This window comes from Acomys russatus, chromosome 28, assembly GCF_903995435.1.
Source record: "Acomys russatus chromosome 28, mAcoRus1.1, whole genome shotgun sequence".
Lineage (NCBI taxonomy): Eukaryota > Metazoa > Chordata > Mammalia > Rodentia > Muridae > Acomys > Acomys russatus.
In genome coordinates, this window is record NC_067164.1 from 36,840,551 (window position 1) to 36,868,367 (window position 27,817).

The following is a 27,817-nucleotide window of genomic DNA, read 5'->3' on the forward strand; positions in this document are numbered from 1 at the left end:
CAGTCAGTGCTCTTAACCACGGAGCCACCTCTCCAGCCCAAATAAATAAATCTTAAAAACAAACAAACGAACAAACAATTATTGCTGTCAATGCACTGGGTGCTTTAAAAAATAAAATACTTATAGACCTCTCTTTCACCCGCCTTATTCCAGAAATGACAAGAGCAGAGGAGTTGGGTCACAAAGACAGTGTTGAGGGAGGAACTATGAAGTCAGAGCCTGGTCTTGTAACTGGTAAACAGCAGGCTACTGTAGGTGGGCCTCATCTTTGGATAGTCACCCGAGGCAGCTCAGGGTTAGCCACACCTGGTGATACCCACCTGCATTCCCAGCACCAAGGAAAGCAAAGGCAGGAAGATGGTGACTTCGTCATCCTCAGGCTATAGGATGAGACTCACAGCCTGCCTCAGATTAGGCTTGCTTGCCTCTGGTGTGCTGAAGCTGCAGCGCCACCACACCTGGCTTTGTTTTTTTTGTTTTTTGTTTTTTTTAATGGTGTGAGATTTATTGTAGAAGCATGGGGAGAGAAGGAAGGGGGGCTTGCCTCAGTGAGACAGAGAAGAGAGAGAGAATAAGAGAACAGCCACACCTGGTTCTTGAATGTCTTGTTTGTTTATTGAAATGGGTCGCTGGTTGAGTAGCCTGGGCTGGCCTGGTACCTGGTAGTTGGTATGTAGCCCAGTCTGGCCTACAAGTCTTGGTGATCTGCCTGCCTCCGCCTCCAAGCACTATGGTTGTAGCTGTGATCTTGGCCAGATCACTTCTCGCTGCTTCTCCTTCTCCCTCCATCTGACCTTTCTCCTCATCTACCCTGACACTCACGGTCAGTCACAGCTGCTGCCTTGACTGCATCCTCCGTCCTGCTGCCCTCTCTCTCTTTTTTTTCCAGGCAGGGTTTCTCTATGTGTATCTCTAGCTGTCCTGGACTCATTCTGTAGACCAGGCTGGCCTGGACTCACTTTGTAGACCAGGCTGGCCTGGAACTCACATCGATCCACCCGCCTCTGCCTCCCAAGTGCTGAGATCAAAGGTGTGCACCACCACACCCGGTTCTGTAAGAACAGTTTATAAACTGGGCATGGTGGCGCACACCTTTAATCCCAGCACTTGGGAGGGAGAGGCAGGTGGATCGGATGTGAGTTCGAGGCCAGCCTGGTCTACAAAGCGAGTCTACGACAGTCAAAGCTACACAGAGAAACCCTGTCTCAAAAAACAAAACAAAACAAATCAAAAAGTTTATACAAGCCATTGCTCTACCCCCCTGGATTCTTTTGTAGACTTTGTCTCTTAAGGATTAAAGGTGTGTGCACCACTCTTAGCTCATATACATGGTTTGTTTTTGAGACAGGGTTTCTCTGTGTAGCTTTGGCTGTCTGGACTTGCTTTGTAGGTCAGCCTGGTCTCGAACTCAAAACAATCCACCTGCCTCTGCCTCGCGACTGTTGGGATTAAAGGCGTGCACCTCCTCCTCCTGCACCGTCCCCCCACCCCCGTCCAGCCTTTTTTTTTTTTTTTTTTTTCCCGAGATAGGGTTTCTCTGTGTAGCCTTGGCCATCCTGGACTCACTTTGTAGACCAGGCTGGCCTCGAACTCACAGCGATCCGCCTGCCTCTGCCTCCCGAGTGCTGGGACTAAAGGCGTGTGCCACCACGCCCGGCTACAGTCTATTTTTAACCAGTTGGTTTTGTGTGACATAGGACTTGAACTCTGATGATAGTCCCAAGCATACTGGAAATGAATATTCATTGCACAGGGCTCCAGAACTGGCTCAGTAGAGTAAGGCCGGCTCTTCCAGGGGATGCAGGTTCAAGGCTAGTAACCACATGGGGTCTCAAAACCATCTGTAATTCCAGTTCCAGGAGATCTAGTGCCCTCTTCTGGCCTCCGTGGACACTACATGTGTGTGGTGCACAGACCTGGATGAGCTGGCAAAGCATCCATACACATAAAATAAATACACTTACAGTCTAGGCCCTGTTCTCTTATCTACTAGTCCAGGCTACTTTGAGAAGACTCATTAGTTTAACTCATTTGTGATGCCTGAAAAAAAAAATTTTTTTTTTTGGTTTTTTGAGACAGGGTTTCTAAGTAGCTTTGGCTGTCCTGGACTCACTTTGTAGACCAGCCTAGCCTCGAACTCACAGCAATCCACCTGCCTCTGCCTCCCGAGTGCTGGGATTAAAGGCATGCGCTACCACACCTGGTCTCACCTAGCTTTTTTAATTGTGAAAGGGTCTCACGTTTCAGGCTGGTCTTGAACTCACTTTGTAGTTGAAGGTAACCTTGAAATCCCAGCCTCACCTCCTGGACATGCGCTCACGCACACTAGGGAGCTGGTTACTCTTATGTCAACTTGACACAAACTAGTCATTTGGGAAGAGGGAACTTCAGCAGGGAAAACAGTTTTTAAAATTGATGGTTGGTGCAGGAAGGACCCTGGGATGGTGTCCTGGAAGCCATAGCAAGCAGGGCTGAGCAATCCTTGGGGAGCAAGTCAGTAAAGCAATATTCCTCCATGGCCCTTCCCCGTGTTGCTGTTGGGCATGGTGCTGTCACACCAAGGGAGCCCTGAGACACAGTTTAAAAACAAGCAACAGGTTTTGGAGTTGACTGGCCTTGAACTCTTCCTCCTGCTTCCACGCCCAGAGTGGCAGGGTTACAGGTGTGTGCGATCACGCCCACTCCTGGCCAGCTTTGCTTCGTATTGCCCACTGCAATGGAAGCCTGTTACATGTCTCTGCCATCTAGAATTGTCATACCTTCCCGGCCATGATGTGACTACACTACACTTTATGCAACCATGGAACAAATAAATCCTTCTCTCCTTTCTGTTGGGTATTTTAGTCAGGGTGTTGAGAATTAACATGAGCATGCGAGAGGCCCTGTGTTCACATTAGCTGGGTGTGGTGGAAGGAAGCAAGTCCAGGACAGCCACAGAGAAGCCCTGCTCAAAAGCACTAAGAGGACTGAATGGTCCTTCAGGGGGCCTGGGTTTGCTTCCCAGCAACCAGTAACAGCTCACCACCTCTGTAAATCCAGTTCCAGGGTAACCCAATGCCCTCTTGTGGCCTCTGCGGGCACTGCACTCACATGGAATAAAACAATAAAAACATGCTGAATGTGCAAGCTAAAGCCTGGCATTATAGTGGTAAGCGATGGGCACCATCTTCCTTATATACACTACTTCTGGGGTACACAAAGGAAAAAGGGCGCGTGCAAGGGCAGTCCAGGACCTCAACAGTCTATCTCCCATTAATCCTGATCACCACACAGCTCAACATCAACCTGTAGTGGGTAGAGCCAAAGGCCCATTGGCCTCAAACACTAATTTAGAGTGGACACCTCAGAAGCATTTGGGTAGTGGAGTTCCAGGCTGCAGGAAGCTCTTCCTCCAACAATGGTCAATTAACCTTTAGTTAATGTACAAATGCTCTAACTGTAACTGTGCTCTTTCCAGCCATCATAGGATACCTAGACAGAAAAGCGTTACTCCGCACTCAGTACTGTGTGAGCCAGACTGAGGATAAATTACTTTCTACTAAGGACGATGGGCGTTTGATCCCAGACCCCTGCCTCTCATCTTCTGTACCACTCCACAAGAGCTGCCCCCTCCCCATCAATGAGAAACTTTCTGAAGAGAATTTGGAGGTTCTCACCTGTAATCCTAGCACCAAAATCGCCAAGGCCACCCTAGGCTAGGAAACCTTACCCTCAAACATCAAGTACAGATTCTAATAGACCTGGGAAACCATGTCATAAACGGACAGAGTAGCATTCTCCCAGCTTGGATTTTCTATCAAGCGCCCAAGAACTTTGCCCTCCATGTGGACTAAAGGTTTTGTGAACAGGATGCCAAAGACCTTGTAACACTTGTCCTTTCTTGCTGTGTTCTCTATACCTCCCACAGTGAGGCAGCACTTCAATCCTAGCACTCAAGAGGCAGAGGGATCTAAATTCAAAGCCAGCAAGGTGCTAGACCATGTGTCAAAACAAAACGCTGGCTTAATTAAGGCCACCCTGGTCTACAAAGCCAGTCCAGGACAGCCAGGGCCACAGAGAAACCCTAGCATGCTATGACCAAGCAATCTGCAATTTTTTTTTAATTTTTATTTTTTTTTTTGGTTTTTCGAGACAGGGTTTCTCTGTGTAGCCTTGGCCATCCTGGACTCACTTTGTACACCAGGCTGGCCTCAAACTCACAGTGATCCGCCTGCCTCTGCCTCCCGAGTGCCGGGATTAAAGGCGTGCACCACCACGCCCGGCAAACTGCAATTTATAAGACTGGGAATAAGTGAGTGCTTTGCACTAGAAAAGCAAAATCCCGGTGAGGATTCCAGGGATTTTTTTCCTCTAGGCTTTTTGAGACAGTTTCTCTGTCTCATTGGCCTTGAACTCACGAGTCCCACCTGCCTCTGACTCCCAAGTGCTGAGATTAAAGGTGTGCACCACTACACCCAGCCAATTCCAGGATTCTTTGCACACCCAAATCTTGCAAGGACCCACTTTATCCCCAGAACCCGTATGAAAAGCTTGACAAAAGCCCTCGTAACCTCAGGAATAAGGTGTTCTGTGCCTTGGGCTCCAGAAAAGGAAGTAACAATTTACATTTGGAAAAGACAACACTCAAATGCCATGTAAAGTGTAACTCCCATTTTATTTGTCCAAAGTATTTTTTCTTCTGTCCTGTCTTTACATGGGCTTTGGTGGAGGTCGTGGTGCAGCACCCTGGAAAACAAAGAGATGAGCCAAATTGAAGAAAACATCTAAGCCTGGTGCTGTGTCCCACTCAATTCTAATTCCAGCATCCCAGGTCAGCTAAGGGCATAGAAAGAGTTCATGAAAAACAAAACCCACAATGAATCCATGTAGCTCAGTGACAGAGCATTTACCAGAAGCAAGTGGAAGGCCTAGGCTTGGTCCCTAGCACCACAAAACAAAACAAAACCCACCACACCACTATAAAACAAATGTGGAGAAAGATACCATACTATTCCACTGAAAACAGCCTACCAACTCTGGAAAACTAAACATTTAAAACGCAGGTTGCGCCCTTCATACCAAGACTGAAACCGTGGTGGATAGTCTCTGAGTAAGAGTCTGTGTCTACTTACAGCGGGTCTAAAGCGAGGTGGGGGTGTTCGGTCCTTCCGGGCCTCCCGGGATCGGTTCCTGACCACCTTGCTGTGAATGGCACAGCTCACGCAGTAATGCAGCTTGACGTAGAGCTTAGGCAGCACATAAGCTGACAGACGGGAAGCAGTTTAGACATATGCCCACTATAAGGGATCCTTGTACTGGATACAAGACACACCCCCCAAAGATGTATATAAATGTCATCTGTTAAGTACATCACACCTTCCCAACGACAGCAACCATTTGGCGGACTGACAATCACTGTACATAGTTTTACTGAACAGTAACCCCTGCAAACCAAACCCACCCCACAAATACGAAGACAGGAGTCCAGTTCTTAGGGGAGGGGTTTCCACTTGAAAGGCAGAGTAGCAGCTCATTCTGGGGATGGAAAGGGTCCAATTGTGTTAGCAGGTCCCACGTCTTTAATCCCAGCACTAGGGAGGAAAGCTACCCAAGCTAGGAAACAGCCCCCAAAAGCCTCCATCTCTACCGGAGGGGGGGGGGGACAAAACCACTCAAACGTCAACGTTAAGCCTGTTCACCATGCAAGAAAATGCACCCTCTGCCCGAACCATACACATTTTCACTCCCTTCCCGGCCGTGACTCCCTTACCGTCAAAGACGCTGGCTTCGGAGATGTCCCTGACAGCAGCGGCCTCTACAATGTTCCGGATGACGAACTTCTTAATGGCCTTATCCTTGGGCACGCACCGGGCGCAGTTGGTGCAGCGAATTGGCTGCACGTGGCCGCGGCCCTTTTTAGCACGGCCGTTGTTTCTCCTTTTTTTGGTCTGAAGGTGGAGAAAAAGTTCCCATCAGAGAGCGGTGCGACTTACCAAGCTTCGGCCCCTCCCGGGCACTCACCGCCCGCAGCCCCGCAGCGACCCACGCGGCTCCCGGGCGCTCACACTGTCACCTCCTCCCCCAAGGCTCCGGCTCTCAAGCCACTTCAATCCGAGAACCTACTTCCCACCCATTGCTCAGGCTCGCGCTCAACACGCGGCGACACTCACCATCTTGGAGCCAAGACCCGAAAGAGGATCCGGCCCCTCACCGGACGCTCTTATATAGTAGGATATCCCTCCGCTCACGCCGGGGGCGGGGAGGGGGGAACCGTAGAGATGCGCGACTCTAGTTACTCCCGGCAGCTACTGTACTCAAATTCACCCAGTTATTTAGCGTCTCCGAGGAAATGTGGGGCGAAAATAAGTCCCTAGAAATTAGCTGTGGCGGAAAGTACCGACGGAACTATTTAATCGGTTGGCGGAAGACTAAAACGTTACGAACAGGAAGTGATTCAAAGTACTATAACATCCGGTTCATTTTATCTCCAGAGCGGAAGTTATTCAGAATATGGATACACACGCTCCCGGTGGTTAGAGGCCAAAAGAGATGCATTGTGGGAGTTGTAGTACGAATTGGCGAGGCTTCTGGCCCAAGTGGACCGACAAAAGGCGGCGCTACACCACCATAAGACGCCCGAACTTCATTCCTTTCAAATGTGTGTTCTAGGTGTAGGAGTAAGAAATAGAAGACCGCCTTTAATCCCAGCACTCGGGAGGTAGAGGCAGGTGGATCTCTGAATTCAAGGCCAGCCTGGTCCACAAAGAGAGTTCCAGGATAGCCAGAGAGACCCTGTCTGGGAAAACCAAAACCAAACCCAAAGCCAAACAGAGAAATAGAAGACCTGGGCGGAAACAAACCATTTTGTAAATTAATCCTTGCAAATAATGGCTTCAAATAAGACAAACTTTTTATTTTTTTAATTTAATTTTTTTGATTTTTCGAGACAGGGTTTCTCAGTGTAACCCTGGCTATCCTGGACTCGCTTTGTAGACCAGGCTGGCCTCGAACTCACAGCAACCCACCTGCCTCTGCCTCCCGAGTGCTGGGATTACAGGCGTGCGCCAGGGCATCCAATCACATTACAGATGGTTGTGAGCCATCATGTGGTTCCTGGGACTTGAACTCAGGACCTCTGGAAGAGCAGACAGTGTTCTTAACCTCTGAGCCATCTCTCCAGCCCGACTTGTCTATGTCTTGTTTTGTTTTTCGAGACAGGGTTTCTCTGTGTAGCCCTGGCTGTCCTGGACTCACTTTGTGGACCAGGCTGGCCTCGAACTCACATGGATCCTCCTGCCTCTGCCTCTCTAGTGCTGGGACTAAAGGCGTGCACCACCCGCCGGGCTTCTTGTCAATGTCTTGAACAGAGAAATAGTTGCTATGAAGTCTCCCTCCCTCCCAGAAGGAAAACAAGGCAAAGGGAGTCACCACGAACAAACAGGGATATTAAATTACTCATGTTTATTCGTAACAGACCTTCAGCCAGTACAGTACAAAACTTACAGTAGTATTTCTCCATTACACAAATATTTACTTACAGTATATTACATATACAAAATGCTTTGCTGTAAGTCTCAAAAGCTGGTTTAACTCCCTTTGAGAAAGGAGAAAAACTCTTTAAAAAGAGGGAGGGGAAGGATAGGTAAGGAACCAGAGGAAGAGTGAAGAGGCAAGGGTCAAGGGTCACCAAACAGGCTACAAAGGAACCCTGGGGGAGGGGAGGTGGTATTGCACTTGCTTCCGTGTTTATTCTATTTTGATCTTCATAATTTCTGATGAAAAATATATGTATATATATATTATGTACACAAGGGAAGAAGCTGCCAGAAGTATTACAAAATCCCACCTGCAGCTTGGACACTGACACACACATACACAAAGGTCTGGAAAAGAGCCTAATTAGAAATTCTCTCTTCCCTCACTTTTTTTTTTTTTTTTTCTGTTGTTTTTGAACAGTAATAAAAAAGAAAACACCTCTTTTCTCTGTATGGGGTTTGGCGGTTTGTTTTTTGTTGTTGTTGGTGGTGTTTTGTTTTTGTTTTTTTCTTTTTTCTTTTTTTAATGCAAAGGGAGCTGGGAGAGAGCATAGGGTGTCTGAGGTTCCAGAGCTACAGGCTCTGAAGAGTAGATTTTGTACTTAAGACCCTGGTTAAAGTGCAGTGATGGGCTGGAGAGAGAAAGGATGCCCTGCTCCTCCCTAGCACCTGGTCTTGTCCATCTGTTGCTGCCCTCCTAGGCATGCAGTACAGCCTCGGAAGAGCATAGTCCTTTGTGTTCCTGGGAGGTCACAGGTGCAAGGCTGACTAAATGAAGCGAGGAATGGGGTACTCCAAGGCCATAGTGCCTCAGAGTCCTTCTGAGGTAACCCCAAATACATGGCAGATAGGAAGAGGTGGAAGCAGGTCTAGTGGGAAGAGCCTCAACAACCAGAATAGCTCTGGAGAAGAGGCCGGACACCAACCTCAGCTCTGCTGCCTTCCCAAGGAGGAGTTGGTGTGAGGTTCTATAGCCACGGCCCTCCCCTTCTCTTGGGACAAGTTTCTCTGCCATTCATGGGCAACACCTGTTTATTGCTACGTTGTCAAGGAGGAAGAACTGCCCACAAAGCTTCTCTCTGCCAATCTGGTCCTTTTGGGAAACCATGTAATTTGGGAGAAGGAAGAAGAGGAGGAAAGTGTTTTTCACGCCCTGCCCTTCTCATGATCCAGAATGCTTAAGAACTGCAGTCCCGGGGTCTGATCTCGCCTACCCTTGATCTTGCCTCTCAGCATTCCAAACTGGGAGTAAGGAAAGTAGGGAGAGACAAAAGAGCTGTAAAGAAAGAGCACATGGAAAGAAAGATGGAAGGAAAGGAAGAGGAGACGGAGACTAATAACTTATGAGGTGTTGTTTGGTTTTAACTTTTTTCCTTTTTTTTTTTTTTTTTTTTTTCTTATTTTCTTTAAACATAGAAAAAACAGCCTTTGGTTTGAATCTCAAAAAAGCAGAGAGTGGGATGGCTGTGGCCGCGGCAGGGAACTCTTTGTAGAGTGAGCCTTCCATGAGCCCTGGAGCTGCGCCTCTTCTCCTGCATGGTCTCCTGGACCCTGGGTTACCCAAATAGCCAGGGTCTCCGCAAACACGGGAGAAGAGCTTTCCTGCCCCGGGTCTGGAGCAGTGAAGGGCGACTCCCAGTCAGTCGTGTCCCTCCCCATTCTTGCTGTAGCAAGGGTGGAACGGCCGACGGGCACGTACGCGTCACCCATCCCGGGACAATTTTTGGTTATACTGAAAATTAGCAGAGAGAAAAGAGACATTCCTTTCTCCCAGCCATTGGTAGTAACAGGGCCCGGGAGGCTGGGAACGAGACCGTGAATCCTGCTGGAAGGGAGAAGAAAAAGGCAGTGTGACGTCCGGGGCTGAGACCCCCGGGTCATTGGGCAGCAACCCACTGGTTTCTCATAAAACGGGGACGGGAGGAGTCCCTGAGAGCCTAGGAAGGTCACTAGAGTGAGAAAGTTTGAAAGGTGGAGGAGAGATTTCTGCCCACCCCCTTTCCCTTGCCCTGGTTCTCAGCTGGGTACCTGCGGCTCCCAGTGTGTCAGACAGAGGGTTGCAGGCCCAGCTTTAGCCCCTGAGAATGGAAAATGGGGGCATTCCAAGGAGAGAAAAACCACCACTGAGAGGAGACCAGAGCTGTGTCGAGGGGTGAGCTGGGGAGCGGGGAGAGTGTTTTCACATCTGGAGGGAGATTCTGACCATAGGCTTTAGCGAGCTCATATTCCCAGGTGAGGTGGAGGGGACCCTCAATCCAAGTGCCTGGGGAGAGTCTCTACAGCCCCTCCCCTCCTCCAAATGAGGAAATTCTTCATTCATTTAAGAATAGTGCAAGCTGCCTAGAGTGAGAGGGCACGAGAGGTATGGAGTACCAGGTTGACGGGTCCCAGAGAGGAGTCAATAATGCCACAGAGCTAACATGTGGGGTCGTTGGGAGGTATCAGCATCAAGAGTGATGAATCAGGTACCTAAGTATGAAAGTTAAAGCAAAAAGCCCAGCATCTCAGTACAAAGAGGAGCTTCCGACCCCTGGAGCTGTGGGAGGATGTGGGATCCACAAGATAAAGAAAACAAACAAACAAACAAAACAAAGACAAATCCAGACTTGGAGCAAAAGGAGTCAGGGGTGGAAGAGTGAAGGAGCGACCAGAGATTGCAGTAAATTAAAAAAGAAGAAGAGGAGGAGGAGGAGAAAAGAAAAGAAAAGAAAGCAAAAGGCCAAGGAAAAGTCATTAATAAACAGCAAATATGCCGGAAGAGAGGAGTTTAGGAGGAGAAGTGTAAGCAGAAGACTTGTCACAATGCTTAAGTCGGTCAGGGTTGAAGGGAACAGGCAAAGAGGGTCAGAGTCAAGTGTGAAGTGAGGTGGCCAGTGGATGGGGCTTCAATGCACAACTCCTGGGGGTATAATAAAAATTGGGCTAGACACCTGTAGGTGGGACAGTGGAGTGTTGGGGGCGGGGCTGAGACCCCGGGGAAGGAGATCCCTAGCCCACCTTATGTTCCCCCCGGACAATGTGGGAAGAGAACTCATACCGATCCTGGCTATGATAACCGCAGATGTTACACTCAAAAGGGTCTCTGAAGCCATGGCAACCCATGTGGATGGTGAACATGACGTGGTCCAGGAAGAGGATGCGGCAGTGTTCACACTTGAATGCCTTTACAGGCTCACCACTCTCACCCACCACCCGAAGCACTTCCTTGGAAGGGCCTGGGGTGCCCCGCAATGGCCCCTCCTGTGGTTTGGGGTCCTCTTTGGCATAGGCGGGACTGTGCCGGCCCACCACAATGGTTGGGGGAGGTTGAGGTGGCGGGCCCTGAGGGAGGGACACCACCCCGCCAATCCGATCTTCGTGGTTGCTCTCTGTGTCTGTGGAGTCCTGGCAGCCATTGCTGGGGGATGCCCCGGGGTCAGTCAGAGAACCTCGCGCCCGATAAAGGAGGGGGCCTCCATCTCCCAGGTCCTCAGGTCCCTCACCTGCTTCGCGGGACCCAGGGAGCTCCAGCCGGCTGGGGAGGGGCTGCATCTGGGTGTACACAGAGCTGATGACTGGCGTGAGTTCTGAGATGCAGCCGGTGGGTGGAAGTCTGAGGGGACGCAGGTGCTCCGTACCCACAAAGGCCAGAGAACCTCCAAAGCTGGGCTCTAGGCCATGGTGGGCCACCAGCTCCACGTCCTTTTCATAGCCACCTCCGGGGTTCACATCGTAGGGGACATCTGAGAGGCCAAAGCGCATCTGCTTTTCACCTGTGGAGAATGAGGTCTTGCCGAAACCGGGTTTGAAGAAACCCTAAATTAAGCCTAGAGTTACTTCTTTGTTTTCTAACCCAGGGACCTAAATATAACAGCATCGTTAGTTACCTTCACTGTTAAGTTAGTTTTTGGGACCCAACCCAGGGCTTCACACAAGCTAAGTACACATTCTACCATCGAGTGGTACCCATAGCCCCAAATGACATCGTTTAATACACCTGAGGGTCAGGCCCTGGGCTGGCTGAAGTCCTAGAGCAAGGCGTCTTTATGGAGTCTCAGCGTCATCGCTCGATATATGAGATTTTAGATCCTCAGAGAGATAGTGTCATTTGCAGGTCAGGGGACCACAAGTTCACTTCCTCTCACCATTACGGCCAATTGACACAGACTGAGCCCTTTCTATCTCCAAAAGATGGAAAAGCTTGAGCCCCAATAAGGAAGTCCTCAATACTGACAACCGCCCCCACGCATGTGTGTCCGTGTGTTTGTATGTGTGCGTGTGTGGTGCACATTCGTCTCTGCTCGTGTGTGTACATACAAGGAGGTCAGGACAGCCTGGTGTCAACCTCAGGACCACCAGCCACCTCCTTTGGAACAGGATGCACCACCAGCCTGAAGCTCAGCAGTTAGGCTAGCCGCCTGGGCAGGGGACCCCAGGGTAACCTTCAGTCTGTGCCTCCCCGTGTTAGGATTGGAAGCACATGCCACCATGGCTGACACTCTCACGTAGGTTCTGGGGGGGAAAGACTCTGTTTCTCATGCCTGCAACCACTTTACTGTCTGCACTGTCCCGTCCCATGTCCCCCCCCCCCCCCCCCCCCCCGCCCCGCGAGTCTCGTGACGCACGCATGTCTTTTTTCTCCATCCACTCCTACTGAGAAGACACTCTGAGCACCATTGACACTGCTAGGCTGATTGTCCCCCTAAATCAAATCTCCAGACCCGAGTCTCTTATCTAACGGCAATCAGAGTTGTGACTTCTTTGAGCTATGGCTTACAGCTGCTGCCTCCTTTCGAAGGGAACCCTTACCTACAAACTTCTGTGGGGTGGAACGCTTGCGTTTGGTGAGACTGTTGGACAAGCGGTCAATGAAAGTTGGCCTCTCTGACGCCGAGTGCAGCATTGAGTCGGGCACCATCTCCAGGTCACGGATTTCATCACCTGGAGGGGAGGGGCAGGGGGTGGCCGCTGAGTAAGGGGTGGCAGTGGCCCGGCAGCCTCGGCCAGGAAAAAACTGGCCAGTCAGTAGTCAAGGCAGGTCACACCTGGGAGATTTGCTTGCTTTCTTTTTCTTTTTTGTTTTTGTTTTCGAGACAGGGTTTCTCTGTGTAGCCTTGGCTGTCCTGGACTCACTCTGTAGACCAGGCTGGCCTCTGCCTCGCACCATGCCCGGCTCTTTTCTTTCTTTCTTTCTTTTTTTTTTTTTTTTTTTTTTTTTTTTTTTGGTTTTTCGAGACAGGGTTTCTCTGTGTAGCCTTGGCCATACTGGACTCACTTTGTAGACCAGGCTGGCCTCGAACTCACAGCGATCCGCCTGCCTCTGCCTCCCGAGTGCTGGGATTAAAGGCGTGCACCACCACGCCCGGCACCTTTCTTTCTTTTTATTTTTTGAGACAGGCTCTCACTATGTAGCCCTGGCTGGCTTTGAACTCACTATGTAGACCAAGCTCATCTTGAACTCACAGCAATCTACCTGCCTCTGCTTTCTAAGTGCCGGGATTAAAGGCATGTGTCACCATAAGCTTTTTGTTTGTTTGTTTGGTTGGTTTTGGTTGTTTGTTTTGTTATCGAGACAGGGACTCTCTGTGTAGACTTGGCTGTCGTGGACTTGCTTTGTAGACGAGGCTGGCCTTGAACTCACAGCGATCTGCCTGCCTCTGCCTCCTGAGTGCTGGGATTAATGGCGGGCGCCACCACCCCCCATCTACCATAAGCTTTTTGACTCTACCTAAAGCTCACTTGAGGACAATCGTATACATCTAACCCTTGACCTTTGCTTCTTTGTCTTTTCCCTCCCATTAGGCTGAGGGTATAGATAGATCCAAATTTCTGCTATTCAGACGTCCAGAAGGATGTCCCTACAGGCCGCCCAGAGCTGTACTGAGCACTCATGGGGGTGCTGTCTGCTGAGGGTGACCTCATCGCTATGGGAGGAGATGCTGGAATCCCCTTGTCTGGACTCCTGGCCCTCCCCTCAGCTCCCTGTGGTAGTAGCCGCTGGCCCCACCTGGCTGGCCGGCCAAAGCTTGGGCTTCAGTGCTGAGACTCTGTAGGTAGTTGTGGCACCGCTCCTTGTGCTCCTCCAGGGTGCTCTGCTGTTTGTAGCTCCGGCCGCAGTAGTTGCACTTGTAGGGTTTGCCCACTGTGGGAGAGGAGACTGTGGGGGAGAGAGCAAAGGCAGCATGAGTGTAGCATCTCCCTCTCCCTGACCAATCACGCAGCAGCAACTGCATACTGGCAGGCGGAGGAAAGAATGCTGCTAACTTGAATTTTGTGTCTGTTTGTTTGTTTGTCTTCCTTTCGGCAAATTTGAGAAGTGTTGGACAAGGTAAGGCGGGCTGAGCGAAAGAATCCCGTGGCTGAGCGAGGGGATCCCGTGGCACTCAGCTTCAGGCTGGTGGTGGGATTCTAGATGCTCTGGCTGCCTCTGAAAGGAAGTGAAGACCTGAGGGCTAAGCACCCTGGGCCCCACCCCAGAATCTCATCGTCTGGGGCTCAGACTGCGGTTTAACCTTTCCATGTGGCAGGCGTTGTTTGTCAGACAAGGGGACTTTCTGCTTGCAAGCACTCTGGGCTGAAACAACAGAAATGACAGATCTGCCCACTGGGGAGGGGCAGCTGCTGTTGGCCTTTACTTGTATTTTTTCCTCTAGCCCTTGCTCCCCTTTTTTCTTTTTTCTGTCACTGTATTGAGATGTCAAGAGAGCCCCCCCAGGGAGCCCCACACTGACAGCAAAAGACAAACAGCAAAAGACCAGAGAAGATGAAGGAAAAGTAAGGGAAAGAGAGCAAATGTGTATGTGTGTGTTTTAAAGATTTATTTTAATATTTATACAATATTCTGCCCACATGTGTGCCTGCCCTCCACAAGAAGGCACCAGATCTCATTACAAGTGGTTGTGAGCCACCATGTGGTTGCTGGGAATTGAACTCAGGACATTTAGAAGCACATATGGTGCTCTTAACCTCTGAGCCATCTCTCCAGCCGTTCCCTCCCCCGGCCTCCCTCACCCCCTTCCCGTGTGTGTGTGTGTGTGTGTGTGTGTGTGTGTGTGTGTGTGTGTGTGTCTGTTTTAAAGATTTATCTATTAATTATTTATTACAGTATTCTGTCCGCATGTGAGCCTGCATGGCAGAAGAGGGCACCAGATATTGTAGGTGGTTGTGAGCCACCATGTGGTTGCTGGGAATTGAACTCAGGACATTTAGAAGCACATATGGTGCTCTTAACCTCTGAGCCATCTCTCCAGCTCTGTTTTATTTTAAGAATGTGTTATAAGGCAGACATGGTGGTGCACACCTGTAATCTCAACACTCGGGAGGCAGAGGCAGACAGATAGCTGTGAGTTGAGACCAGCCGAGTCTACAAAGCAAGTCCAGGAAGCCAAGGCTACGCTACACAGACAAACCTTTGGCTGTCCTGGACTTACTTTGTAGACAGGCTGGCCTCAAACTCACAGTATTCCGCCTGCCTCTGCCTCCCGAGTGCTGGGATTAAAGGCGTGGGCCACCACGCCCAACTAAACACAACTCTTGGGAGATTTTTTTGTGTGTGTGAGAGAAGAGGAAAAAAAAAAGCAGAGGAACAGGTATTGTGTATCTGTGTTTATTGCTACTGTTGAGCAGCGAGGCAGGAGAAGGCATGGCTGGGAAATTGACAATATTATTCACCTCCACATATATCTATGCGTGGCTACAGCTAAATCAACCTCTGCCACGTTGCTCTTCATCTGTGAGTGAAGTGTTTAAAAGATGAAGTGAACACCAGAGCCCTCTCCATCCAAGCCCCTTGGGGAAATGTTCTACCACATCGGGAGAGGACCGGTCCCCTATCCATTACTTCTTATACTGTGAGCTGCAGCAGGAAGCATCTTAGATGGGACCGACACTTAAGTCGGCTCCCCTAGTCTCCTATGGAACCACTTTGGAAACCTATCTAGGTGACTTTGTTCGGAGTTGTGTGGCTGCAGGGCGTGGCGGCAGCCCAGGTCTTTATTCCCAGCACTCAGGAGGCAGACCCAGGTGCATCTCTGTGAGTCTGAAGCCAGCCTGGTCTACATGGCAAGTTCCAGGTTAGCCTGAGCTAAATAGTGAAACCCTGTCTCAAGAAGAAGAAGAAGAAGGAGGAGGAGGAGGAAGAGGGAGAGAGGAGGAGGAGGAGGAGGAGGAGGAGAAGAAGAAGAAGAAGAAGAAGAAGAAGAAGAAGAAGAAGAAGAAGAAGAAGAAGAAGAAGAAGAGGAGGAGGAGCAGCCAGCATCATTCTGGGGGCCCAGCTATCCTTGTTCCAAGCAAGCAAGGATAAAGGAAAAAGGAGCATATGGTTTGGCCATGGGATCTTGGGGGGGGGCAGCTAGGGCTGTAGTCCACAACATTTACTTCCTTTCCTATAGCATCAGCTTCCTTGTTAGACAAATGGCTTTAGGACTGGGCCAAAGCTCAGCCAACTGCATGCTTTGCTGCTTGTGCATGGCGCACGCCTGTAATCCCAGCACTCGGGAGGCAGAGACAGGCCGATCACAATGAGTTTGAGGCCAGCCTGGTCTACAAAGTGAGTCCAGGACGGCCAAGGCTACACAGAGAAGCCCTGTCCCAAACAACAAAAACAAACCCAAACCCAAAATCAAAACAACCCAAAAGTTAGGTCATCCTTGGCTACACAGGGAGTTTTAGGTCAGCTTGGGATACATAAGACCCTGTCTCAAAAAATAGAGTGCCTGGGAGTGGGGCACTGTCATCTGGATTTTTTTTTCCCCTCAACTCCCTTCCTTGCATCTGAAATTCTTGTAATGCTCACATAAAGAGACACACAATACATTCTCTGTAGATTATAAAGCAAAAGTCAGTGATAATCACTGTACCTCTTCTTGCACATACAGAGAGACAAAGAGGCCCCCATTACATGTGAGAATCTGGAACAAGGCTGGATGCAGAAAACAGAGATGCTGCAGTGCCTCCCTGGGTCCTCACGTTCGACCCACGAGGGTTTAGAAAAAGAGAAACACCAGGGAAGATTCTGAGCACAGACGGGACTAATCCTGTCCTGTTCCCTCTCCTCCATGCACAGCTCCCCTCTTCCTGGCCAACTCGTGCCTCTGGATCTGGCCTCTTCTCTACTCTAGCCAAGAGTCCGGAACTTAGGAAAACACCTGGGAAGCACTGGTCTCCAGTTCCTTCCAACAGATACCACTGCAGAGACAGGGTCTCACATAGCCCAGGCTGACTGAGTACCTGACCTTCTCCCTTTCTTCCTCCTGGTACTGGGAGACAGCCACACCCAGCTCCAGAGCAGCTGGAGTAGACCATCACCCTGTCACTCAAGTTCCCTAGCAGTGTTCTGACCATCGGCCCCTGGGTACTCTCTGGATTTGCTCTTGTCTGTGAAAAAACGACCATTTCTTGGGATGCAGAAGAGAAAGGAGACGGTCTTTTCCTACTCGGAAGTCCGAGTTCCCTTCCGTCCAGTTTTGGGGGCCCAGAGACATCTGTAGGAACCACTGGGAAGTAGAGGAGAGGACATGCAGTGCTTGTCCAAGACCTCTGCCTTTTGGGGAGGGGGATTGGGGTGAGTAGAGTGACAGGTGTAGGTCCTGATACAAACAAGGGTAGGAAGAGAGACTCCCACGGGGCTCAGGAGTGGGGGTGATGGGTCACATATGGTGCTGACATCATTACAATGTTTAGAAGACAAAGGTCAGAGAGGAGCCAGCGGCATTAACCGTGTTCCTTTTGGTTCATGTCATAGACTGTGGCAGGAAAACACCCGAGGAAAGACTCCCACAGATTCCTCATAGATCCTGCTGCCCATGTCAGCAAGGCAGGGCCCTGTCTGTGCTCTCTACTCCTCAGTGTCAGACGGAACTCCCTCTCCCAAGAAAGGTCTTCAGGTGCTACTTTCTGAGCATGCTGGGTGGCCACCCAATTTGTTCCTGCTGGACAGTCACTGACCTGAGTGTGTTCGGAGGTGGCCAGTGAGTGCGTCGCGCCGGCGGCAGGCGTAGTTGCAGAAGGGACACTTGAAGGGCTTCTCCCCAGAGTGCAGCTTGATGTGCCGCAGCAGGTTCCCCTTCTGTGTGAAGGAGGCACCGCACTGATTGCAGTGGAAGGGCCTCTCCCCTACAGGTGAAAGAATGGGTCCCAGATGGCACAATGGGGGCAGAGGGCAGAGGGCAAGCTCTCTGACAGCACACATGCCAGGCCTACTTCACAGAGGTCACCTGGGGGCCCCTTACCCTGGCAAGGTGTGGGCTAGAGATGTGTGACTTGAAAGCAGTACTTTGTCTCGAAGACCCACCAAAAGACTAGTTCCTAAAATAGCTCTGAGAGTCCACTCTGACCCAGGAGCTGGAAGTCCGAGGAGGGTAATCAGAGGCTCTTCTACCCACCCCCCCCATATACACCCTTTTAAATTATGAGATGAGAAGACCCTGGACTGGACCTCTGTCCCTTTTGGGACTTTTTGGGACTGACTATAAGCAGAGCTCTCCCCAACTTCTGCAAATATTTTTTGATGTTGAGATCCACCACAAGGCCTTACACGTGTACACACACCCCACCACTGATCTACACTGAAGCCTCAAGAATCCTCCTTAGAGGCCCCAGCACCCACCCTCCCCCGGCCCCCCCTGAGAAGTGCAGTAGTAACTTCCTTGCCACAATAGCTGAAGAAGAGGGCCAGGTAGGTACAGACATTCGTGGGGGGTGGGGTCATATCCCTGTCTTTTTTGTTTTGTCATCCAGAAAACATGCTGTGATTGACCCTTTCATTTCTGCTTCCTCCCTACCAAAGCGCAGCTCTGCGCCCCCCCCCCCCGACCCCTACCCAGAGCTCTTCCACGGAGCCACAGCCCATCCAGTCCACAGAACCCCAAGGCTTGCTCACCGGTGTGGCTCCGTTTGTGAACCATGAGCACGTTGGGTCCGATACAGACCATGCCACAGACGTCACACTTGAGCTTGCCGTTGGGCAGCCGGATGCCACCGGGGGAGTGAGGCTCTGGCCCCCCTCCATCGCAGTAGCCCAAGGGCTCTGACAGGGAGTCCTCCACAATCACACTGTCGTCCTTGTCCAGGAGCCGCTCATCTGGCCCCAGTAGTCTGCTGGACTCCTCATCGCTGTACATCTCCACCTTGATGGAGTTGGCTGGGGGTCGGGGGACCTGATGGTTAGAACAGAGCCAGGCAAAGGGGCAACGACTCCCAGGCCAGGATGGCACTTTTTACACTCCAACTGACTGCAAGCCTTGAGGCATACAAGGTTGTCAGGAGGGATGACAACAGCCTATTTACTGTCTCAGGTGATGATCCCAGAATCTCATCAGAACTGAAAACAGTGGAGCACAGAGCGCAGAGCATGCATATGCTACGGGGTGTGCATAGGCTGTCTTCTGTCACTGGGCAGAAGAGGCGACTTGGAGGAGCCTTCCCCTGCATTCTCCTGTCACTGAGAAAGATGTGTGGTCGGGCATGGTGGCACACATCTTTAACCCCAGCACTCGGGAGGCAGAGCCACTTGGACAGCTGAAAGTTTAAGGCCAGCCTGGTCTACATAGTGAATTCCAGGTCAGCCGTGGCTACACAGTAAGACCCTGTCTAAAAGAAGGAAAGAAAAAAGGAAGGAAGGAAAGAAAAGAAGGAAGGAAGGAAGGAAGGAAGCTATCTGGGTTGGCCTTGGGCAGGGATCCAGCAAGCCACAGTGGCGGGAAACAGTGGTGGGGAGAGTAGGCTGAAGATGGAGAAGAACTGAGAGACAGGGATGGCTTATCCTCCCTGAGAGACTGAACCCCCCTATGCCTCTTCCTAGGAACCTGAGGGGGCATGGCGGAGGAGCTTTGGCACTAGCTCTGACCTACATTCCTGGCTATTTCAACCATTTAGAGAATGTCACAGATGCAGGGCCAGCTGGGGAGGGGCATTCAGGGGACCCTGTCTGGCAGGAGCCGTGGGATGGGAGGTGCTGAAGTCCTGGCCCAGTGTGTTCCCTGCCTCTTTCTACCCATTTCTGTCTCTCTACATCTCCAACTCCAGAATTATTGTTTATCTCTCTCCAACACTTCCCCCCCCTCCCCCCCCCCCCCCCCCCCCCCCCCCCCCACCCCCCCCCCCCCCCCCCCCCCCCCCCCCCCCCCCCCCCCCCCCCGCCAAAAAGACAGGTTTCTCTGTGTAGTCCTGGCTGTTCTGGAACGTGCTCTGTAGACCAGGCTGGCCTCCCTTGTACCACCATGCCCAGCTAGAACCTTTATCTTTTGTTTCGTTTCAGTTTTTGGTTTTTCAAGACAGGGTTTCTCTGTGTAGCCTTAGCTGTCTTGGACTCACATTGTAGACCAGGCTGGCCTCGAACTCACAGGGCCACCTGCCTCTGCCTCCAGAGTGCTGGGATTAATGGCATGTGCCATCACTGCCCAGTTGGAACCTTTATCTTAATATCACCCATACACCTTTTAACTGTAGCCCAGTCTGGCATTAGCTGTTCATTCTTTTAACAAGCTAGGAGAGATCTAGATTCTGGGGTCCTTCCCACCTTGTGGCGAGTCTCTGAGCAGGAAACCAGAAGGAGATGATGGGGAAACGGCGCCCAGGGGAAGGCAAACTGAAGGCCAAACAAAAAATGGGGCTGCCTGGTGCCAGGAGCGGGTAGGAGGAGACACACTTACCACTGAGCGAGCGGCTGGGTGAAGAATGCTGGCTGTTCGGAGTGCTCACCGAGGGCCCCACTGGGGCCCCGAGGAACTCCTTCTCCAGAGATGAGTCCCCGCTACCTTGGAGGAGAGAAGAGACGACAGGTGATGCTTGGGCTGAAGCCATGTACAGGCCACTACCTAATGTTGTAAAAGCTTCCGCGGCCATGCACAGCACAAGCTAAACGTTGAGCGCCCTACCTTGTGCCCCAGCGGCCCGGTGCCCTCTGCTTACTCTGACTTCCAGGAGCTCAGCAGCTGAGACTGGCCTACCATACCTTTATCTATGCTGCCCCCCCACACCCCCCCCCAACCCCCGCCCCCAGGGAAGAGCATCACTCACTACCTAGCTCTGCAGGAAACAGACCCAGGGCTGGGCGGGCCAGGGTAGAACTGAGAACAGGGACCTAATAGGATGGCATGGGGACATCTTTCTTACTGCTCTCTCTGGAGCTGTCAGCAGTAGCTTTGGGGTCTGCAGGAAGGGCATCTAGAACTGTCCAGAATCTAATGATTGTATTAGCATAATGATAACGGTAGCAGTTAATATTGACTGAAGTTAATATTGACTGAGTGAGTACTAGGCATTAAGGCCGTGTGCTTGGAATGAAGTGTCTCCTTTAAGCTTCATAAACACCTTATAAAATCGGCGCTGCAATTTTATTTTAGTTTTTTGGATTAGGAGACATAAAAGATGTTCTATTACTTATCTGAACTGGTCGGGGCTGAGGCTGGGGTAGGATCCCTGCAGGAGAAATGCTGAGTCCCTTACCACTGCCTGGCCAGTTAGGAGTCATCATTTCACTGGCGGTGGGTTGGGCTTTCCAAATTTGGCCAAACTCTGAAGACTCTCCAAAGCTTTCTAGCTAATCAGAGTCGAGAGCTAAATATCAATTATCATAAATGTATTTATTTCAACTTGGCGGCCAAACATTTTGTTAAAAAAAACCAAACGCTTTTTAAAATCATGTTTTTTAAAAAAAATCCGATAGCATACCTGAAAACATGAGTGTCTTCAAAAATCCCCCTCCCCATACCTTTCTGCACATATATATGAATGAAACAGAAACACATGTAGATAAACACACAAACACAGATCACATATGTAGATACACATAAAGAGAACATACCCACTGGGATAAACATCACAGCCATCTACATGTCTGCTAATATGAACATGCATGGACGTGTGCACAGAAGGCCTAGACATGGAAGAGAGAGAGAGGGGGAGAGACAGACCCTAAAATCCATCCCTGAAGTCCACCTGGGTTAGTACTTTACCACATCCCCAGCTATGCACATACTTACTTTCACAAAATAAAGATTCCATTATAAAATGGTTGGAGTCCTGGGCCTGGGGCAACAAATCCGGAACACACCCTCCTGAGGGATCCCTCTCCAGCTTTGGTCAGTGGGAAAAAAACAACCACTCAGGAGTTGGGACCATTTTCCGGTTCCTCTCCTAAAGTCCCGTTCCCCATCTTATCCCATGGAAGCCCAAGGAACCCTGTTCACCACCAATACAAAAAGCCTTGTGGCTTGAATCTGATTTCCCTCAGCTGCGGCTCCCGAGGTGAGCACGACCCGCAACGTGAGCAGCTCAGGACCCTTAAGACTCGTAGATTCAGGCCCAGTTTTAACACATGCCCTTTTGACTGAGTTTACTGAGATTAGAAGGTTCCATAGGCTGGAAAGGACTAAAAGTAAATTGACAATCCTCCTGCCTCAGCCTTTGAGCACTGGGATTACAGGCACCACACCTGGCTTCTTATTCCAGGGCTATCGCTGATTTATGCTCATCGCTCAGTGTTGTGAGAAGGGGCCTGCTCAAGTCTTGATTCTAAAGCTTCTGGGAAATCGTGTCTGGTCCCAGACTCCCGGAGCTGAGGCTGCCTCTAAGACTAGGGGCTAGCTATCCTATCCGGGAGACAGTACCCTTAAAGGGACACTGAGGGGGAAGCATTCTTTGTGGCTCTCCCAATGAAGGGCTGGAAACAGAAGAGAAAGCAGGAGCCTCGAGGCGCCACCAGTGATTCCAGAGGCTCTCTGATGCTGCTGTCATCCATCCCTAGGATGAAGGTAAGAGGGAAAACAGACTCGAGTCTACTTTCAGGGCACTAAAATCTAAGAAGGATTTCTGTGTCAAAGGCCAGAAGGTCTTTGAGGGGCTCCGGGGATTTAGATTTCTAGCCTGAGGCTGACGGGGAAACCCATCAGTTCCCCCCCCCCGCCCCCCCGCCCCCAGCCTCAGAGAACTCAGTGAGGGAATTTCAAATGCTTGGGACTTCCAAGAAACCTCAGCCTGTCAAAGGCAAGAATTAAGGCTCCTCTCGGGTATGAGAGACATCTTGGTCAAAGCCATCGCTGAGTTGGCTGAAACCCCTGGGGAGCAAAGCTAAATTCTACTAGGAGGTGGGGAACAAGGCAGAAAGGCTGGAAAGGGACAGGGAGCTACAGAAGGAGACCAGCCCTCTCCTGCATCCCTTGAGCGGTTGCCTGGAGCTGTGTAAGCCTCTACAAGGAAACTCATCCTGCCACTTCCTCTCCTTGACCACGGGCTCCAGGAGGCAGGGTGCTAGCCTGCTACCAGGGACGGGCGACTGCCTGAGCAAAGAAAAGACTGCCATGCCCGGTCTATTGTGGGCAGGAGGCTGAGGCCCTTCACAGCTCTGTTCCCAGCTGAAGCGTCTGCTGTCAAGGCTCCCTCTTCCTATGGTCTTTCTACTGTCCATTCCCACCCAGCCTGCTTCAGTATTCCACCCCTGGCTGCTCTACCTGGGTCCCCAAGGCCTAATCAAGATGTCACCACAAGCCCCCACTGTCCAAGTCACTGTCTTCGCTTAGCAACACCAAACACCCTTTCCCATCCTCCCCAAGTGTAAGGAGGAACGCCCCCTCCCCCGCCACACACACACACACACACACACACACACACACACACACACACACACACAGCCCCCATCCTCTCCCTCTCCTCAGGCTTGCGAGTTGTTACTGAATTGGCTCCCTAGCCTCATAGCCCCCCTCACACACACACACACACACACACACACACACACACCCCTCCGCTAGCCGCCTTCTGCCTGAACTTACATTATCCTTCCCTTGCCGGTGAGACCCTTGGGTGCGAACACGGCCGCCGCCTTGGAAACGGCGAGGGAGTGCGGGTGGTGTGTGCATGTCTGCGTCTCGGTGGCAGGCAGGGGTGAGCCCAGCCACTCACCTTCCAGGAAGCGTGGATTCCTGGAAGTGAGGGGAACCGCCGTCATTTCGCAGGCAGTGGCAGCCGCGCGCGGTGAGCAGGGGCCCACGGCTGCAGCGGGCAGAACCGCTCAGCCCAGGGTGTATGTGCTGAGAGCCGTGTGTGTGTGTGTGTGTGTGTGTGTGTGTGTGTGTGTGTGTGTGTGTGTGTGTGTTGGGGAGAGAGGAGAGGAGGGAGAGAGGCGTGGATGTGCTTGGGGAGGGGGCCGGGTGAGAAAATGTTCAAGCGTGTGTGGTGGGGCGATGGTAGGCTACCGGCATCCCTTTTCAGAGTGGAGGGGTGGGAGGTAGGGGGTGCACAGGGAGGGAAGGCACAGGCAGATGTGTTTGCCCTCCTGCCCAGCAGACAAAGAAGAAACGCACAGCAAATGCTTGAGAAGGATGCAAGTGTGTGTGGTGTGTGTGTGTGTGAGAGAGGAGAGAGAGAGAGAGAGAGAGAGAGAGAGAGAGAGAGAGAGAGAGAGAGGAGAGAGAGGGAGAGAGAGAGAGAGAGAGAGAGAGAAGAGAGAGGAGAGGAGAGAGAAGAGAGGAGAGAGAGAAGAGAGAGAGAGAGAGAGAGACCCCCAGGCTCCCAGGCTCGTGGGGAGAAGGAAGGGGGGGGGTGTCCCGGGGAAGGTCCAATCCTCTGTTAGCTAGGGAAGCCAAGGCCCGGGAGGTCATGGGGCCCAGGACACAGGGTCCGTCTCCTGGCTCTAGAAGTGGCAGAAAGCTCCTCCCCCAACAGACTCCGGCTCCCGTCCATCTCCCCGGCCTTTTGACAACCCCTTTCCCAGCAGTGATGGCCCAGCAGTCCAGCCTGCCTAGTGGAGATCTGTGACCCTGAGCTCCTTCAGATCGCTGGATCGGTCTCCCTGTCTGCTCTCCCTCCTGTGCCTCCCCGCCCCCCCCCGTCCCCGCCCCCACGCCCTGGGGAGTCCAGCCGCTGGAGTCCAGAATGGAGCTGTCGTCTTTCAGGATAAGGCTCTTCTTGCTCTCTTCCCTTCCAGAGAACTGCTCACTGCTGAGCTGACCTACTTTGGAAGGCTGTATTTTCTGATTCCAAGAATTTGGGGGTGGGAGGGGCCGTGGAACTTGGGGCCCGCCAATCCTTGCTCTTCTCTCCTCGATTCTCTTAAATGTTTCGCAGCACCAGGGCACTCAGGACGGGCGCTGGCCAGTAACTTGCCTGGTTTGAGCAACTCAGTTTCTGGTTTTGATGTATGTGGGGGATAGGGTGGGAATCTGGGCTGTAAATTCGTGGACTCTTGCTTCCCCCTTCTTCCGCCCCCCTAGGGAATTAGCTGTACTTTTAGAAAGGAAGCCAGTGTGTGTCTGTGTGTGTGTGTGGGGGGGGTGGTGGTGAGACGGTGGCAGCGCTTTCAGAATCAGGTTCTGTGAGGTGATAAGGCACCACCCTTCGAAGAACAGGAGACCGCCTCACTTTATCAGGTGGCCAGTGAGGAAGGTCACCTACCTATGCACAGGCAGAGAGCTCTGATGAGCTAAGAGAGGGCTGGTTAAAAGCTAGACACTGGGAGAACTCTCTGCCTCTGGATCAGCCCAGGAGAAGGGTTCTTAGATGCCTCGGTCTTAGCCATGTCTAGCCCTGAGGGAAGCATTCTTTAGACGTAAGGCCAGTCCTGCCTTGCTTTTGTCTTTCTGAAGGTTGCTGTTGGCATCTATAGTTCTCGGAAGGCTTGGAGGGTAGTTTGGGTTTCTCTTTCAACTCAGAAGCCATCTGTGTAGAGGTTTTTCTCACCCTGGCAATGCCAACCCACCTTGAGCCTAGAGCTTGGCTTCGTAGTAGGGCAAAGCAAATAGCCTCAGAAAATTTTGGCTCATGTTCATCATTCTCCAGAGACACTACTGAAAGGAGCCCATGGGGCATTTCCTCAGCCTCCCCCACAGCATCTCGCCTGCCTTCCTTACAGCAGAAATTGGATCTCATCCATGTGCTGGTGGCCATCCGGCACTAACCTGGTCCTCAGTGTTCTGTTGCTCAGTAGTGAGTAAACTTGACTGATCAAGAGGTGGGAGAATCGGCTGCTGAACCGTGTCACCCCATCCAGCAAGTGGCACCCTGCAAACCTGTACCTGAGCCAGCTCTTTCAGCGTCAGTGTCTTCTGTGTCTTACCCAGGTGATGACAAGGGTTCTGGCATGTGTCTGGCTGCTCCCAGCATGTTAGTGATCCCTTCATTGGTGCAACTTTAAGATGAGCACACAATAAAATGCCTTGCAGCTCATTTCTACTATGGCACTTGGACTTGCTTTGTGGAGGCGGGGTCTTACTACGCAGTGTAAGCTGGCCTTGGGTTCATAATCTCCTTGCTTTTACCTCCTTGGTGCTGAGATTACAGATACCATCATCCGCACCGTGTTTCGTTGTTTGTTTTGAGACAAGGTCTGGGCTGCCTTACATAGGCCAGCATGGCCTTGAACTCATAGAGATCTGCCTGCTTTCTGCAGCACTTTGTAAGACTCAAGATTTTTATTTTTAACTCAAGGCCATGCTATATAATTCAGGGTCGTTTAGAATTCATGATCTTGTCCTAGCCTCCCAAATACTAATATTATAAATGTACTATACCATACCTATCTCTTTGGCCCTTGACATTCTAATATTTTCAAAAAAGAAATCTTTTATTTATTTATTTATTTGGTTTTTTTGAGACAGGGTTTCTCTGTGTAGCCTTGGCTGTCCTGGGCTAACTTTGTAGGCCAGGCTGGCCTCGCACTCACTATGTAGATGAGGCTGGCTTCAAAATCACAGAAATCTGCCTGCCTCTGCCTCCTAAATGCTAGTATTAAAAATGTGAGCTATAGCTGGGCATGATGGCACACATCTTTAGTTCTAGCACTCAGGACAGTAGATGCAGGTAGATTGCTATGACTTTGAGGCCAGCCTGGTCCACAAAACTAGTCCAGTACAGCCAGGGCTACACAGAGAAACCCTGTCTTGAAAAACCAAAAAAAAAAAAAAAAAAAAAAAAGAAAAAAGAAAAAAAAAGTGAGCTATAAAATCCAAATTGGTATCATTTCTTTGCATCAGGATCTGATTCTGCAGCTCTGTCTGGCTTCAGATTCATCTTAGCACTCCTGCCTGAGCTTCCCACGTAAGGGGTTGTAGGCATCATCACAATGGCTTGAGTCATTATTTCACTTAGACATTCTGAATTCTTCTGGGCATGGTGCATATCTTTAGCCTTAGTGTTCAGGGCGCAGAGGCTGCCCTGGGACTCAGTCTAGTCCAGGCTGGCCTCCAACTCACAGATCCGCCCGCCTCTGCCTCCTGAGCGCTTTGATCAAGGCATGCGCGCGCCCGGTGGCCGGCTCAGCCCCCTTTATTCTCTGTACTATCCCTACGCACTTTAAAGTTTGCGAAGATGGTGCACTCTACTCGGTTGGGACACAATTCTCTGTTTGGCTGGTGACCTTATCACACATGAAAGAGAGCCACGTTTTCCTCCCATCTACTTGTTCCGGATCATCTGTTTCATCCACGTTTATTCCCGCCCCCTCCGCAGCATGGAAAAGAACCACCATTAGGAATGTAACAGCACAAGGGAGCAGAGGCAGGGGGATCGCTTGAGTTCCAGGCCATTCTGGTCTACAGAGCAAGTTCTAGGACAGTCAAGGCTACACAGAGAAACCCTGTCTTAAAAAACCAACCCAAACCAAAAACAACAACAGCAACAAAACACAAAACAACCCAAGAAAACCACTAGGGGACTGCATACTGCTGCAAACACCACAACACTGAGTGACAGCTGTGGCTGACATTTTGTCAAGTAGAAGTTGTGCCCCAGGGCTGAAGACTCTCAGCCTTCACCCAAGAGTCTGCTCCCACGCCCATCTGAACAGAACACACAGAAGGCATACCAGACATGTAGGAGTGGCCATTGCAGTCTTCTATGTCCATCTTAAATAGATCCTGTTGAGAGAGAAAAGGTTTGCTGTTAGGATGAAGTTTTCTTTCTTCTACATTCTGGAATAAATAAGAAATCTAAATGATCAAAACAAAAACTTTTTTTTTTTTGGGTCCAGGGAAAAAATAAACAATGTATCCTGACTTTTTGTTTTGTCTCTTTATTTTTGTTTAGTTTTTCAAGATAGAGTTTCTCTGTGTAGCCTCAGCTGTCCTGGACTCACTTTGTAGACCAGGCTGGCCTGGAACTCACAGAGATCCTCCTGCCTCTGCCTCTGCCTCCCATGGTGGGATTAAAGACGTGCGCCACCATGCCTGGCTGTATCTTGACTTATAATTGCAAAGATTTCCTTCAACTTGCCAATTATTTATTTATTTATTTATTTATTTATTTATTTACTGAGACTTGCAGCCCTGGCTGGCCTGGAACTCATGATAGATGTGACTGTCTCTGCCTTACAAGTGTTGTCAACCCGTATTGTT

At 50.8% G+C, this 27,817-nt stretch overlaps 2 protein-coding genes across 3 annotated transcripts; both read right to left on the bottom strand.

The window, feature by feature from the left end:
* Positions 1-4,628: 4,628 nt before the first annotated feature.
* Rps26 (ribosomal protein S26) lies at positions 4,629-9,224 on the bottom strand. Its single transcript, XM_051170541.1, has 4 exons — positions 9,075-9,224; positions 5,750-5,951; positions 5,112-5,242; positions 4,629-4,725 (listed from the first exon to the last, which is right to left on the bottom strand). The coding sequence occupies exons 1-4, from the start codon at positions 9,222-9,224 to the stop codon at positions 4,690-4,692; spliced, it is 519 nt and encodes a 172-aa protein (XP_051026498.1). The 3' UTR covers positions 4,629-4,689.
* Positions 9,225-10,246: 1,022 nt separating this feature from the next.
* Positions 10,247-27,336, bottom strand: Ikzf4 (IKAROS family zinc finger 4). 2 transcript variants are annotated; one of them, XM_051170688.1, is made up of 8 exons: positions 23,261-23,584; positions 21,476-21,569; positions 20,144-20,248; positions 18,373-18,633; positions 17,439-17,606; positions 13,501-13,650; positions 12,303-12,434; positions 10,247-11,266 (listed from the first exon to the last, which is right to left on the bottom strand). In XM_051170688.1, exons 1-8 carry the CDS (start codon positions 23,345-23,347, stop codon positions 10,503-10,505), a joined length of 1,761 nt encoding a protein of 586 aa, XP_051026645.1. In that variant the 5' UTR covers positions 23,348-23,584; the 3' UTR covers positions 10,247-10,502. The 2 variants fall into 2 exon arrangements, with proteins under 2 accessions (XP_051026645.1, XP_051026646.1); XM_051170689.1 differs by lacking the exons at positions 21,476-21,569; positions 23,261-23,584 and adding an exon at positions 27,289-27,336.
* Between the last annotated feature and the right edge of the window lie 481 nt (positions 27,337-27,817).

Excerpts from the sequence above, each read along its gene's own strand:
- Rps26 (XM_051170541.1), bottom strand. The coding sequence starts at position 9,224 with ATGGGTGACGCGTACGTGCCCGTCGGCCGTTCCACCCTTGCTACAGCA. Across the intron at positions 5,243-5,749 it reads CGAAGCCAGCGTCTTTGACG|CTTATGTGCTGCCTAAGCTC; the intron begins GTAAGGGAGTCA and ends CCCGTCTGTCAG. Across the intron at positions 4,726-5,111 it reads CACCTCGCTTTAGACCCGCT|GGTGCTGCACCACGACCTCC; the intron begins GTAAGTAGACAC and ends TTTGTTTTCCAG.
- Ikzf4 (XM_051170688.1), bottom strand. The coding sequence starts at position 23,347 with ATGCACACACCACCCGCACTCCCTCGCCGTTTCCAAGGCGGCGGCCGT. Across the intron at positions 20,249-21,475 it reads GGAATCTTTATTTTGTGAAA|GTAGCGGGGACTCATCTCTG; the intron begins GTAAGTATGTGC and ends CTCTCCTCCAAG. Across the intron at positions 12,435-13,500 it reads AGCTTTGGCCGGCCAGCCAG|GTGATGAAATCCGTGACCTG; the intron begins GTGGGGCCAGCG and ends CCTCCCCTCCAG.